This window comes from Silurus aristotelis (genome assembly GCF_946808225.1).
Source record: "Silurus aristotelis genome assembly, chromosome: 9".
Lineage (NCBI taxonomy): Eukaryota > Metazoa > Chordata > Actinopteri > Siluriformes > Siluridae > Silurus > Silurus aristotelis.
In genome coordinates, this window is record NC_139582.1 from 18,311,169 (window position 1) to 18,326,345 (window position 15,177).

General features: G+C 42.9%; 1 protein-coding gene and 1 long non-coding RNA gene across 5 annotated transcripts in view; one reads left to right on the plus strand and one right to left on the minus strand.

Annotated features, from left to right (window-relative positions):
• The window catches only part of dicer1 (dicer 1, ribonuclease type III), a 63,065-nt gene that overhangs the window by 24,444 nt on the left and 23,444 nt on the right, over positions 1-15,177 (minus strand). For 2 of the 4 annotated variants that reach the window (XR_014535196.1, XM_083551007.1), the window contains exons 26-28: positions 14,943-15,105; positions 14,678-14,753; positions 12,543-12,693 (exon numbers count right to left, since the gene is read on the minus strand). Coding sequence is in view for 3 of the 4 variants with exons in the window: in XM_083551007.1 (XP_083407133.1) it covers positions 12,543-12,693; positions 14,678-14,753; positions 14,943-15,105 (390 nt within the window). In the remaining variant the exon portion in view is untranslated. Of the gene's footprint in view, positions 1-11,016; positions 12,694-14,677; positions 14,754-14,942; positions 15,106-15,177 lie in introns of those variants that run through there. The other 2 variants (XM_083551009.1, XM_083551008.1) reach the window with 1 other exon arrangement.
• Positions 8,789-10,740, plus strand: LOC310731482. The gene is made up of 2 exons (XR_014535213.1): positions 8,789-10,624; positions 10,655-10,740. It is a non-coding gene; the product is annotated as an uncharacterized lncRNA (long non-coding RNA).

Here is a 15,177-nt window from a genome sequence, read left to right on the forward strand (position 1 = left end):
ATATATATATATATATATATATATATATATATATATATATATATTTATTTATTTTTTATTAGTTTTTACGCCACCTTATTCCTCAAATCTGATTGGACCAAGTTTTCATTAACGAGCTCAATCAAATACATGATCGATTTCTGCAATCAAAGTCTAATAATACCACAAATTGAAGAACAAATTGATATAGTGAAGCCATATGGTGTAAGCAAATGCTTCTTGAATAGCCATGGAAGGAGTCTCTAGTGCAAATCAGTGTTATTTAAATCCAAAAGTAATCATATAATGTATACAGCACTCCTATTTTTATGTTTTTAAGAAAAGTCAATTAAAAGCGTATTTCCAGTGTTCATTTCTCGACTCTGAAATATCCGCAGTAGTCGTTCGGTCACTGGATCCGTGATTATGATTTTTCGACTTGTTGCTTGTACAAGGGTACATGAATAAACGATGACAACTATTCAGTATAAGTGCGTACAATGATTTTACAAAAAGTAAGTTAATGTTTCGAAATGGCTGCCGTGACTATTAGCGTCATTATCTAATCTAAAGGTGTTCACTAGGGTTGAGGTCAGAAATCTATAGAACTCTATATGTTCAAATACATGTTTATATTCTTAGTGTATTTGCTCACCAGCTCCTGCACATTTTTACACTGCCTAGATCCTTAATATTTATTTGTCCACTATTACATGCTGAATATATATTTGCACGTTTATCTGTTAATTTGCACAATTTGTGCTAATAGTGGAGGCAATATTAGCATTTCTGGTAGATGCTAAACTGCATTCCGTTGCTGTGTACTACGCAAACGACAACGAACAAATGACAGACGATTTTTGAGACATTTCAAAAAGCCGGAAAGTAAATAAACGCCAGGCATAAATGACGCAGGTCGAAGCGTCCTGCATTGTGCTTACGTTTCAGTGTGGATGAGCAACTTTTGGGAAACGATCGAAAACAAAAGTGTGGACGTGGGGCGTCTTCAGACGAAAAAACGCCGTTTTCAAATGTATCTGGATCAGTCTAGACGTAGCCAGATGTGTCTATCTATAGCAGGAGATCTACTCCAGTCAATGTTAAGCATATCTTCATGGAGCTGGTTTTGTGCACAGGGGTATTGTCATGCTGGAACAGGTTTGAGTCTCATATTTCAATTGAAGGGAAAATTTTATGTTCCACATCCAAAAACGTCATACACTTTTGTGTGCCTTCAATTTTGTGGTATAGTAGAGATGCAATACTTTCCTGCTACTCTGCCAAGAGGAAGTAATAAAGAAATTGGACCCCAAGTGGTAATAAATAACCAATAACAGCGTTATTTAAAATAGTAAATGAATTAATGCTCCTAGAACAACTGGTTTCTGTGAGGACATTTTGTCTGATTTTCTATTTTTTCAAAAATACATATGAATAAATTGCATCAAAAATGAAGTAAAACAACTCGATTTTGACACAATTTGTTCGAGGCAACGGTAATCTTCCTGTATCTGGTAGCTATATCATCCTAACGGCAACACGAGTCATAACTTCGGATGCCCCTGTTGATTGACTACATTTGTCGTGAAACTGTTATTTCATTGCGTTCTCGTAATACGAAAACAGCCGGCCGACTAATGATATGCAGTTCAAACAGGAAAAAAAAGCGAGGGGAAAAAAAACGTTTTTCGGAACGCAAGCAAAACGTTTTTTTCCCCCCTCAAAAAAACATAAAACCCATTTGATGCAAACGAGGAAGACATGACCGTTCGCCTAGGCCTCTCTCATTATCGCTGCCTGGACACAGCAGGAGCTATTTAGTGACACCACTCAAGACTAAACCAATGTTATTGCACATGGAAATAAGCACGGGGGCCCAAACCGGTTCTTTTAATTATTTCTGCATCTCTGCTCCTCGAGTCGACCCGCTGTTCGCCGAAACCCCCTGCGCCGAACCTCATTTCAATATTCCTCCGTTCACCCGAGCGCTTCATAAGCGAGAAGTGAACGGGAGACGCGAGAGCTCGAGACTATCCTTGATGACAAATCAAGCGCACCCGAGAGCTCGTTGAAAGGCCCGAACGTGGGTAATTACAGGCACATAAGACCTCCCGCCTCCTTCTCATTACTAATCAGGGCGCGCGACGAGGGGTGGACTCTTTAGGGATTTTGGCGCGTGAAAACATTGCTATTCCATTTTGACATCCTTTAATAATCACAGAATAAAGGATTAGATCTGCATCCGCGTTCATTACCGATGTAACGTTTTTTGTAAAATGCACGCGCGCTTCGTTTAATCGAGAAATCCTCGGACGGGGCCTCTGGAACGTGTCGACACAACGCTAGGCGAAATGTTGTGTATCAGCCATCAAAAAAAAAAGTAGCTCGGGAACGATGGCGCTCTCGTGTGCTCAAATCCCTTCACGCATAATGAGATGAGATCCATTAGCATAAGCCAATTGCTCCTAAATGAGGTGCTAAAAAAAGAGGCAACAGCTCAGTTAACAAGCGACTTCCTAATTGTACGAGTGAAAAGACGGTCGGATTAAAGCGTGTTTATTCTCAGCGCTCCATTAACACTTTCTCCAGGGAGAATTAAACCACGGCCTGGCCTGACCTTTCACATTCACGCCCAGACTCAGCAAGCCTGAGGCTTAAAGCAGCTCCGAGACAATGACAATGTGAGGACGTGTATTGCCGCATGCTTTTAGAACGCATCGATACACTGTGTTTTCACTAACACGCATAATCTGCTTTCTCCTAGCGAGCAGCTCTTCTGTGTTCCGTGGTAGAGAAGGAGGAGGACGCCTGTTCTGAGAGGGTCTTAAACCTGAAAGACTTTGAGATCAGATTATAAATCGATTGTAATGGAGAAAAGCGTCTGGCAGAAAACAATGAGAATAAAAGTAAGGAAGACAGAAAAGAGGAAAATATAGCTTACCGAAACACTTCCTTTAAAAAGTATTGGGACACCTGACTTTTCCAGCCACATCTGGTTCTCCCTACACACATAAGTTGGAGGACGTCAATGATTTCCAATGTCCCTGTGCACAATGGCAGCTACATGAAGATATACTTTACATGGCTTGGAGTGGAACAACTTTGGGATGAATGTGAACGCTGACTGCACCTCAGGCCTCCTCACCTTCTCACCTACATCAGTACCTGACTTTACTAACACCCTTGCTGCTGAATGGGCACAGATTTACACATTTAATCATACATTGTCCTTATAAAAAATTAAAAAGTCTAATATTTGGTCGAACCTTCTTCAGCTTTGATTACGACACGCATTCGATAAGCTTCTGCAATGTCACAACATTTATTCCCATCCAGAGCTGCAGGAATATTTCAATTGGATAATATTTCAACACCATCTTGTATTGATGATGGGAGAATCGGACCGCTGCGTAAAGTTTTCTCCAGAACGTCCCAAAGATTCTCAATGGGGTTGAGGTCTGGACTCTGTGGTGTCCAATTCATGTGTGAAACTGATGTCTCATGTTTCCTGAACCCATCTTTCACAGTTTGATCATCAGGGAAGAAAATACATTTATTTAATATTAGCACCCCAATATCATTATTTCTCTACCAGTGGACTTTAAAGCAGAAAAAAACTGAGCCTTGAGTTTTCTGACAGACAGACAAATGAGAAAAATCAGTGTTGTGGGCACTGAACTAATCGAGTGAAGCTGCAGCGACGACCGCAGAACCCACGTCTTCAATGGAGAGCATGTTTGGCTGCACCTAATGCACATGCTGCTAAAGCAGGAACCACAGGGGAAAGAAACAGTCTGACTGATCGACTGACAGTGGGTCTGATTGCTGATTCAGACGTGTGCATGTGTGCGTCTGTGTGTGTGATCGCTATCTAACCCGTACGCACAGGGGTTATTCTCCGGCCTGCCCTTAACACAGGGTGCACGGAGCTGGATCCAATTAGGCATGAGGAAGCCCAGACGCACTCCGTGCAGCTTGAAGGCCCATCAGTAAGGCTGCGCATTAATAACCCCGTTCCTGTTCTGGCCATTGTAACAGGCTGCCTGCGAACGGCCCGTAATCCTCGTGCGGAAAGAAACAAACGGCTACGAACAACAACGAAAGCAGGCAGGAAATGAAAAATGCCTGTTAGGCGTAATTTAGTTTGTCGCCTAAGCAGTGTATAAAACCGATTTTTTTTATTATGATTTGGACAAGTGCTGATTGAGATGTGGTTTATTTTGGGCCAGAGGTCAAAAAGAAATTGCCAAAGCAGTACGAGTGTGGGGAAAAAAAAAAAAACACAAAAAAACACAAACGAGCCCCAACTGCATATTTATTTGTCATCGCTTTGTTTTTACAGCGCAAAGAATAAATGGCTCGAATGACGCATCGCGAGTCTGCACATTGTCAACACAGGTAATAAGTCACCGTTGCCTTTCTATTCCCACACTCCAGTCCAGAGCCGCCATTTGCATTCCGTATACATACATACATATACATATGAGGGCAAGCGTTTTTGGACATATATGTTTGTTTTAGTGGAATGAAATGTCCACTCTCTTGGAAAGATGTTCCACTGGATTTGCGAGTGTGTTTGTGGAGATTTGTGAAGATTGATTTAGCCGTTAGTAAAGTCAGGTAGTGATGTAGGTGATCTGAGGAGGCCTGGAGGTATATCGGCGTTTGCATTCATGCCAAAGGTCTTCAATTGGGTTGAGGGTCGGAGCTCTATAGCAGGAGATCTTCCACTCCAATCCTACAAAATTCCCCGGTAAAAGTTTGAGGAGAAACCACAAATGGTAAAAAAAAAAAAAAAAAAAAAAAAAAAAAAAAAAAAAAAAAAGGCAGGTGTCCCAAAACTTTTGTCCATAGAGTGTATATGGCAGCAGATATTTCTTCATAAGCCGTATTCCTTTCCATTCCTTTCCATTCCCAATCCCTCCTTTTCTCAGTTTTATTTTCCTTTCCCTTTTTCCCTTTCTTTTTTCTTTTTCCCTTTTAAATCTCTCTTTTTTTCTCCTTTTCCTTTTTGCCTTTCTTTTTCCTTCCCTTCCCTTTGTCTTTCCCATTTTTCTTTGCCTTTTTCCTTTTTCTTTCCCTTCCCATTTTTCCTTTCCCTTCCCTTTTCCCCTTTCCTTTCTTCATCCCTTTCGAACCCTCTCCCTCCCTCGATCTCCTATTAAACACATCTTCAACATGTCTGTCAGCAGGCCAACCTTTTCTCCCCAAATCACCACAATGCCACGTATTAACCTGCACACACACACACACACACACACACACATTGGCCGACCTCCTGATCCATCACAGGGAGAAATGACAGATTTCAACCCTCGCTGCATAAACTCACCGCGTAAATCACCAGCCGAGGGTTTTGAATCGTACATTTAACATAATGACCACTTTTAGGGTTGCATCAATCAGCATTGTTTTTTTCAGTTTAAATCCCCCGCTCTTGCGTTAGCACCAGAACGCTTGCACAGCTGACATGAGGTCATTTCTCACCTCACGATTCCCGTACAAGCCACTCTTATTTTCCACCTCATGCAAAAAAAAAGGCCCAACGACACCAGGAGAGCGAGAACCAAATTGGATACATGCGAAACCATAAAAGAAGTGGCTTTCTGAGGGCGTACAAACGAACACACACACACACACACAAACAGAGTGTGTATGCACAGCAATGCAAAAAGCGGAGGAGAGGGTGAATAAAACGCAGCGAGTTTAAAGCCCAGGCTCGGAACGCTTGTAAAGTTCTCGCTCTGCTCTCGGGTAGAAAAACACTGAGGTCATTGCCGTACGTTAGCTCGCTCGCTCGCTCACCCAAACACTGCCGTAAAACCTGACCCTTGACCCCCGGGGCTGCCATGCCGATTATTATTATAATCTGTAGTATAGTAAATCTGATATCGAACAGCAATACATCACAACAATTCCACACATTTGATTAAATCGGAGAAATACAACAGAAAGAGGACGATAAGTGCAAGTCATTTTTTTGTACCAGACGTTTTCAGCTATGAGGTGGTTTAAATTTCTGTTTAATTATTTATCAACATTTACACCCCATCACCCTGAAAATAGTCCCCTTGCACAACAATAGTGTTCCTGCCACTTCTGGAATGTGTCCTGCTAAATCTGATGAGAAGGTTCAGTGCGGAGGTGAGATCATGTAGATTGTTCTCCGACAATCATTATGCACAAGTCGCTGAATGGTTTTCGGGGGTTGAGCTTGTTGAAGGTTTTTGATCTTGAAGCCTCTCAAAACGCCTTGAACAACTAAACCAATGTCAACGCCTATGTCAAACATATGTCGTATCGAACATCTCCGTTGCAGATTTGCCAGTTTCACGCCGAATTTCATATTCGCTCTTCGTTCTAACTTGCCGTCCGTGATGAAATCGCAGCCCTCCGTAACCCACGTGGTCAGAACAGCACCAGTTAGCGCCATTACTCTCCAATTGTTTTGACACCATCTCGTACACAGGTCTTCAGATTGTATAGAATGCAATGGCATGACATGGCAATGCCCCCGTGCACAAAGCCAGCTCCATGAAGATCTTCTGCTACAGATCTATAAACCCTATCGAACCCCCAGCCCTCCTCACGTTACCTACATCAGGACTTAATTTCAATAAAGCCCCTGTGGTTGATTGAATCTCACACACATGTCAAACGAACAAGCACACAAAAATCTAGTGGAACATCTTCCTAGAAGAGTGGAACTCATTCTAATAGCAAATGGGGACTAAATATGTATATATACACATTATGTTCGGGTATCCACAAACCTTTGTATATGTAACGTAAATCAACGTAAAGAATCAAAAGACAAAGGAGCAGGGGTAAATCTAGGATCTCTCAAAGACATTTATGGCATTTGGTGCTCACTGTTATGCAGAACGATTTATAGCATTTATTCAGCAAAAGCCATGCTCAAGGGCCCCTGCTAGGTGGTGCTGAGATTTAAACTCAGATCAGATGTCCAACCAATGAGATACCGTGATTCAAAAGACGCTGGAGGCATGCCGCCCTTGTACTGGATCCAGTTGAGCAGTGGTAACGGATCGGAGGGATTGTGGTGCTGTCAGGCAGTGGCTGCTGCTCCGTTTTTTGGCTTTCCAGTTAAGCATCAGCGGCTGCATTCCTCACTGGATCAGGTGCAGTTTCAAAAGCAGAGCTTCTGTGCAATAATCGAGTTTTGAGGTAATAAGGGACTAAAAGCACCCGAGTATCCCATGTGGACGGAACCAAAAGATTCTTCAGAAGGTTCTAAAGCAGGGAATCACTATTAGCATTTTACATACAGCGACTGAAGGTGTGGTCCGAGCTGTCTGTAGAAATCACAAGATCTTCACTTGGAGATAAAGCACCTGCTAGAATGAGAAGTTCAGTTTTGCTGGAATTAGGTTTCATCTGATAAACTGCCATTCAGATATTTTATTCCCACCAGGGGGTGGAATGAGCACCCCCTAGATGTCCAAAACCATGGGTGAAGACCTAGTTCCTCCTGAAACACTTGATCTAAAACTTATTTTCCCTGTTTGTTTTATGCGTATTTAAAAAAATAACATTATATATACAAAAAAATGGCTTTTTTTTTTGGTCTTCTTTCGGCTTCTCCCATGGTTGCCATAGCCTCCATAACCCCCCTTGTCCTCTACATCTGCTAATTCTTTTTTGCTGTAAGCGCTATAATTCCTCATGAGGGTTTAGACCAGGGGTCCCCAAAACATTTTGTGAATGGGACATTATTTTTCCTTTTTAATCAAATGTTTTCTAAAGTTTATTTTGTTCTGCACCCTACGGACAAATAAGCATCAGTTTTAAAAAGATTAAAAATAGAACGTATTGAAAGAGCACTATTTAGTATCATAATGATTTAAATTCGATTCAAATCAAAATATTTACATTTAAGTGGAATGTACCACTCTGTTGGTTTGTTAGGTGAACCAAACAAATAATTAGTCTACGTTAATAAAGAAGGAAAATTTTTTTTGAAAGATAACCTTTATTAACAAATACAGATGTACGAGTAAAACATGTCTTTACATTGTCCAAATATTTCATTGTTCAGAGGGCCGTTCCAAATGTTTGGGGCACTGGGGGAGGGGATTTTTTTTTTACATAGTTTGGGGATCCCTGGTTTAGGCTGGTGGTATACCAGTGGTGATGTATGGATACGGGCATCTGCTAAATGCGGTAAATGTAAATAAAAGGGAAAAAATTATGAAGAGAAAAACCACAGGGTTCAAACCTTGGCCATTTCTCCCCCCCCCAAATGATACATGTACATGCAGAAACATCAAGACAAGTACTGGACGACCATACAATAACTTTATTGTAGATACATTTAGCTACAATTACAAAAAGAAAAAAAGGGGGAGGAATAAAGAGCAGTAAAGGTGTTTGTGATCCATAAGGTGCAGATCATAATCCACTGCAGCACTTTTACAGTATGAATAAGTATTTGCTCGTGTCCCTTGATACAGTTCGTGATGCAGGGCTGGAATCGTCTATGGAGGAAAACGCTGGCTGTTACTTTTTCCTTTTCTTTCTTTCTCTCTCTCTTTTTTTTTTTTTTTTTTTAATTTAAAGGTGCCACGTTCTCACACACACACAAAAAAAAATTAAATAAAGAAATTCACATCACAATATCACAACCTGGAACCAGCTCGACGCTGATATGAGTGCATTTGATTATTATTGATTAGATCATAAACAGGGGGGGGGGGGTCAAAACAAACAAACAAACCAAAAAAAAGAGTGAAAATGTACACTTCGAGCCCCTTTTCACAGATTTAGGGGCTGAAATATGAAAGTGTGGAAGTGAAGAGAGGGAAAGCTGAAATGAATGCGAGACATGCCGCCGATCGATGTACAATTTCATAGACGATATTACATTAAGGCAGGACATGAAGGTATACACAGGACGTACATTTAGCCCCAGATTGTAGAGATCTTCTACTATTTTTTTATTTCTACAGTGTAATTCTCTGATATCCTGCAGGCACGTTGTATATTGTATCATTCACTATTTTTTTTATTGTTTTTGTTTTCATACAATTGCAAAATACCAGCAGTGGAACAGCAGCAAAGGCCAAAACCACGATTTTATTTTATTTAACGGTAATATATACACTTTTGTTTTTCCTTTCTGACATGAGGTAAAGTATGGTGCCCAAGTGCAATGCTCATTTGTGCTACATGTACAAAAAAAAAAAAAAAAGAGAGGAAAAAAAAAAACCTGACGTCGAAACCCCTTTTCACAGAAAACAAAAAAACAAAACAAAACAACAACGCAAAGACACAATAAAGGATTACGTCGCTGTATATATGCGGTGGGAGGAGCTTTAACTCGCAGTGCTGGATGATGTCATAAAAATGGGCGTGGCACCTTACGAACAATTTCACATTGATTACAGGAGAGCTTCGTTAACATCCGGTGCTGAGATAAAGAAGCGTGCGGCCTCTGTCTCGCTGGAACTTTTCTTTTTTTCCGTCGGGGGCTGAAATGCAGTAATGTTCTAAAGATAGAAAAAGCGTATGAAGGAATAGTTTGGTGCAAAATAATAAAAAAAAAAAAGCCCCATCATTACCTGCCTGCGACAAACGTAGACAAGTCGAGTAGCAACGATAAATTTAGCGTATGTGCGTTGTGATACGTACCTAGCTAATGGCCTCCTTTAGCTGTCTGTCAATGCAACCGACATTTTTCTTTGCAAGCGTACGAAGCTCAATTCTACACACTCTGAAGGCCAGGAATTTCCATTCACACCACGTTCATGAAACACTTCATTCGATTTGCTTTTTATTATTCGGAATGTCAGAGAAACACGTTTCTCGAGCACGTTACAGCTGCTATAATCCTTTTTTCTCATTTTTATCCTCTTTCATGAACGTTAAACGAAGCACTGAATCAGGAAAGTAATTTTGCCTACTTGCATTGGAGACTCCTTCCTTTCTATATAATTACAGTTTCCTTACAAAATAATTTCTTGAATCCGCCATGCGAGCGCATTCATGAAAAACACAAAAAGTTGATGCAGTTACAGATTTGTGGGGAAAATACAATGAGTCCATTTTTTTTGTTTTTTTTTGTTTACAAACTATTCCTCGAAGTCCCGCCTTTCTTTCTGAGGCAACCAATCAGATCATGTGTGGCAATACAGAAGTGTGTAGGATTAAACTGAGGAGGAAAAAGCTTGCAGGGTCACTGAACTCATACCCAAAAAATACTAAAATAAAGATTGCACTGAGAGAAGCATTAGTTAGGTGAGGCGAGGGCGAGGTGAGGGCGAGGCAGTGATGCTCGTGTGACTCAGGGCCCCCCCCCTCAAAAAAACACTCATATCACATGCCACCTGCTACAGTTAGAGATCACTATACACTATAGATGGTATGTCAGAACACTATAAAGACAAAAAGGCACCGTTGATGAGCATCTTATTGTTTTCTTTTAAACCAATTATTTGAATGGGAATGGAGTCTAGTGCAAATTGTAGTGTGTGTGTGCGTGTGTGTGTACAAGCATCCCCGTGTGTTAAGGTGCACAAAAGGAGCACAGGAGCGAATACAACCACGTTGCAAAAATTACAGCTCTATCCACAATATAACACTTGCTATCGTTTTCACACAAGGTGGTGGGTGTTTTTTTTTTTTTGTTTGTTTGTTTGTTTTGTTTTTCTGTGAGGTAGCGTCACCTGCAAAATTTCACTTCAGGGATAATTCCAGCCAAAGAAAGAAAAAGGAAAAAAAAAAAGAAAAAAAAAAAAAGAAGCACACAGAACCAAAGAGGTACCAGGGGTGATCCTGTTCAATCAGTCAGGTAGGTAAGACATGCAAATGGAGGGGTTCGGGGAGAGGATTGGATGAAATGCCTTATACAGGGTTAGGAAGCAGATACGAGTGCAATCTGTTCTTTTCCACAAGTTGGTTGGATCAAAAATCATCCCCCCACCCACACTGAGGCACTGAGCTGAAGTTTATGTGCTGCGGAAAAACACGTGTCTCAGGTTTTGTCCGTCGAATTACAGGAAAGAAAGAAAGGAAAAAAAAAAAAAAAAGCTGAAGTTTATTTATGTGCAGCGAACGTCTCTTGGAATTTCAAGCATTGAAAAAAGAAAAAAAAATTGAAATTGATGAAGCTGACCTCTACAACTTGACTGCCTCCAAAAAACAAGACGTTCCCACAATTCAGGTCAAATAAAGAGGTATTACAGTTACAGTGCAAAAAAAGAGGAGAAATTCAAGCTTAATAATAACAATTATAATAATAATAATAAAAAAAAAAAAAGACAACAAAGCACCAAAAAAAAAAGAAAAAGAATAAATGCATGCAATTAACTGAGGTATTCGAGTAAAAAAAAAAAAAAAAAAGAAAAAAAAAGAAAAAAAAAAGCGCCTATTAATATGAAGACGAATATGCGAGAAACTAAAAGGCTGGTTTTCCTCGTCTCGAGCCGAGTGAAATCGCGGAGGACCCGTGACGCGGCGGCATGACTTTGGTGAGGTGAGGGGACGCGATTGCGACGTCGGTACATAAAGGTGCTCTGCGTTTTATTTCAGAAGAATTAGTTTTTTCCTGTTTTCTTACGAAAAAATCTGCAGCATATTTCCCGAGTGATGTCATTTTTCTTTTCTTTTTTTTTTTTTTTTTTTTAACACGTGTCCTAACGTCTGATAAAAGGGGCGTCTGATCCTCGAGACGATCATCTGACTTGAACCGAAAATTTGAATCGTTCCTGGTATCAAAAAGAGGTTGCTGAAAGCCAGAAACCCGAGACAGTAATAAACATTTGATATTGTTCTCTGTGTATATAACGGTGTATAATAGCAATATTGACGCTAATATTTGATAGAATCCTTCCAGTTGGTCTATCAGTTATTAAATCGTGCAGGAAAAAGATCATGCTCACGGATAACGGCGGCTAAAAGGGAACGGCTACTGATTAGCGCGGCGCGCGATACGCTGTCCGTTCGGTTTTGACGTCTTAAAAAAAAAATTACAGTCAGTGGGAATGTTAAAGGAGGGGTTTTTTTTTTTACTCTCTAAAACGCTACGCTCTACGAATTTTGTGCCGATCCGCCGAAAAGATCGTGAGCAAAACGGGTTGAAGTAGGTGCAATGACACGCTCTTTCTCTATTTCTCTCTTGTGCACAGAATGAGGAGTTTAGCGTTTTCCATTTTTTCCTTCTCTTATTTAAATGTATAGCTTTCCTTTAAACTATATACAATCCAACACTAATCTAGAGTATACTGATTCACGCACTACCATCAACGCAGAGTTTATTTAGAAGAAATAATACCAAAAAAAAAACAGGACAGGACAGGACAAAGAGCAGACACCTGACCTTTAACACTTGCAGAATAAAGCGGAGGAAATAAAAGGTAAGGATTGTGTTTGCGCAAAAAACAAAAATGGAACCCATAAATTCGGTGTGTAGCCTCTGCGTGTGGGTGGTAGATTCTCTCAGTGGAGGACACGGAAGGCTGGCGAAGACTCTCTGGTGTGTCGCAGAGGGCCGGTGTGTGTGTGTGTGTGTGTGTGTGTGTGTGTGTAGCTCAGCTGTTCTGAACCTGAGGTTGATTAGCTTTGAGGCTGCGCAGGGCGCGCCGTGCCGCTGCTGATTTAGCGATGCGATAGCTACGCCCGACTCCTTTGAACTTCCCCTTTCCCACCACCTCCACCGTCACACGAACCTTCCCATCATACGTCCTCTCAGCCGGACTGCGAAAGAGAAACACACAATTGTTAATGATTAAGTCACACCACTCTGCCCATCTCCCCCCTAACCACCCAATCAACCCGGACTCTACCCATCTACCCCCTAACCACCCAATCAACCCCGACTCTACCCATCTCCCACTAACCACACAATCAACCCCGACTCTACCCATCTCCCCCCTAACCACCCAATCAACCCCGACTCTACCCATCTCCCCCCTAACCACCCAATCAACCCCGACTCTACCCATCTCCCCCCTAACCACCCAATCAACCCCGACTCTACCCATCTCCCCCCTAACCACCCAATCAACCCTCACTCTACCCATCTCCCCCCCAACCACCCAATCAACCCTCACTCTACACATCTCCCCCCCAACCACCCAATGACCCCGACACTACCCATCTACCCCCTAACCACCCAATCAACCCTCACTCTACACATCTCCCCCCCAACCACCCAATGACCCCGACTCTACCCATCTACCCCCTAACCACCCAATGAACCCCGACTCTACCCATCTCCCCCCAATCAACCCTCACTCTACACATCTCCCCCCCCAACCACCCAATGACCCCGACTCTACCCATCTACCCCCTAACCACCCAATGACCCTGACTCTACCCATCTACCCCCTAACCACCCAATCAACCCCGACTCTACCCATCTACCCCCTAACCACCCAATCAACCCCGACTCTACCCATCTCCCCCCCCAACCACACAATCAACCCCGACTCTACCCATCTCCCCCCCTAACCACACAATCAACCCCGACTCTACCCATCTCCCCCCCTAACCACCCAATCAACCCCGACTTTACCCATCTCCCCCCCAACCACCCAATGAACCCCGACTCTACCCATCTCCCCCCTAACCACCCAATGAACCCCGACTCTACCCATCTCCCCCCTAACCACCCAATCAACCCCGACTCTACCCATCTCCCCCCTAACCACCCAATGAACCCCGACTCTACCCATCTCCGCCCTAACCACCCAATGAACCCCGACTCTACCCATCTCCCCCCTAACCACCCAATCAACCCCGACTCTACCCATCTCCCCCCTAACCACCCAATCAACCCCGACTCTACCCATCTCCCCCCTAACCACCCAATCAACCCCGACTCTACCCATCTCCCCCCTAACCACCCAATCAACCCCGACTCTACCCATCTCCCCCCTAACCACCCAATCAACCCTCACTCTACACATCTACCCCCTAACCACACAATGACCCCGACTCTACCCATCTCCCACTAACCACACAATCAACCCCGACTCTACCCATCTCCCCCCTAACCACACAATCAACCCCAACTCTACCCATCTACCCCCTAACCACACATCTCCCCCCTAACCACCCAATCAACCCCGACTCTACCACCCAATCAACCCCGACTCTACCACCCAATCAACCCCGACTCTACCACCCAATCAACCCCGACTCTACCACCCAATCAACCCCGACTCTACCCATCTACCCCCTAACCACCCAATCAACCCCAACTCTACCCATCTCCCCCCTAACTACCCAATCAACCCCGACTCTACCACCCAATCAACCCCGACTCTACCCATCTACCCCCTAACCACCCAATCAACCCCGACTCTACCCATCTCCCCCCTAACCACCCAATGAACCCCGACTCTACCCATCTACCCCCTAACCACCCAATCAACCCCGACTCTACCCATCTTCCCCCGAACCACCCCATCTACCCTCGAACCACCCAATCAACCCCGACTCTACCCATCTACCCTCGAACCACCCCAATAACCTTCCACTCTACACCATAATAACGTACCCCATACCGCTAGACGTCTAAACCAAAACTTAAAACTCTGCTACTAACAATAAACCCCAACGCTCAGTTCAACCTCACAGTCCCTCTAATCTTTACCGGTATTTTCCTTTTTTGCCCCTAATGATGTTTCGCTCCCAACATGTCCTTGTGTATGTACCGAGCACTAAAGAACCGCACCTGAACTTGGCCGTCTCGGGTTCCATCTCCAGCAGCTCTCGCACAGGCGAGCGAGGGACGTTGGCGGAAAATTTTTCTGCAAAGCAAAAAACAAAAAAACAAACAAACAAAAACCCGACATTTCAATATCACCATCTCATCACACGACCAAATCAGTACATTTGAAAGGTAACTATGTTTAAGGCCCTCGCCGCATGAGCTGATGAACAATCAAGCTATACAAAATGCAAACGTGATTCGACGACTGCATGCGGCGCGTCCTCACCTATCAGCGGCCTCATCATTGGATAATACACTTGCCAAACGGTCTCGAGTGACATCTTGCTATCCATGTAAATTGCCCCGGCTAGTGATTCGAAGATGTCCCCCATTGCTTTGGGGACTTCAATATCCTCCTCTTTCTCTTCGTCTTCTTCGGATCGGCGAAGCTGAAAGGGAGAAAAGTGATTGCAAGGGTTTTTTTTTTCCTTTTGTGGCAGTGTTTTCTCACAGGAGCAGAA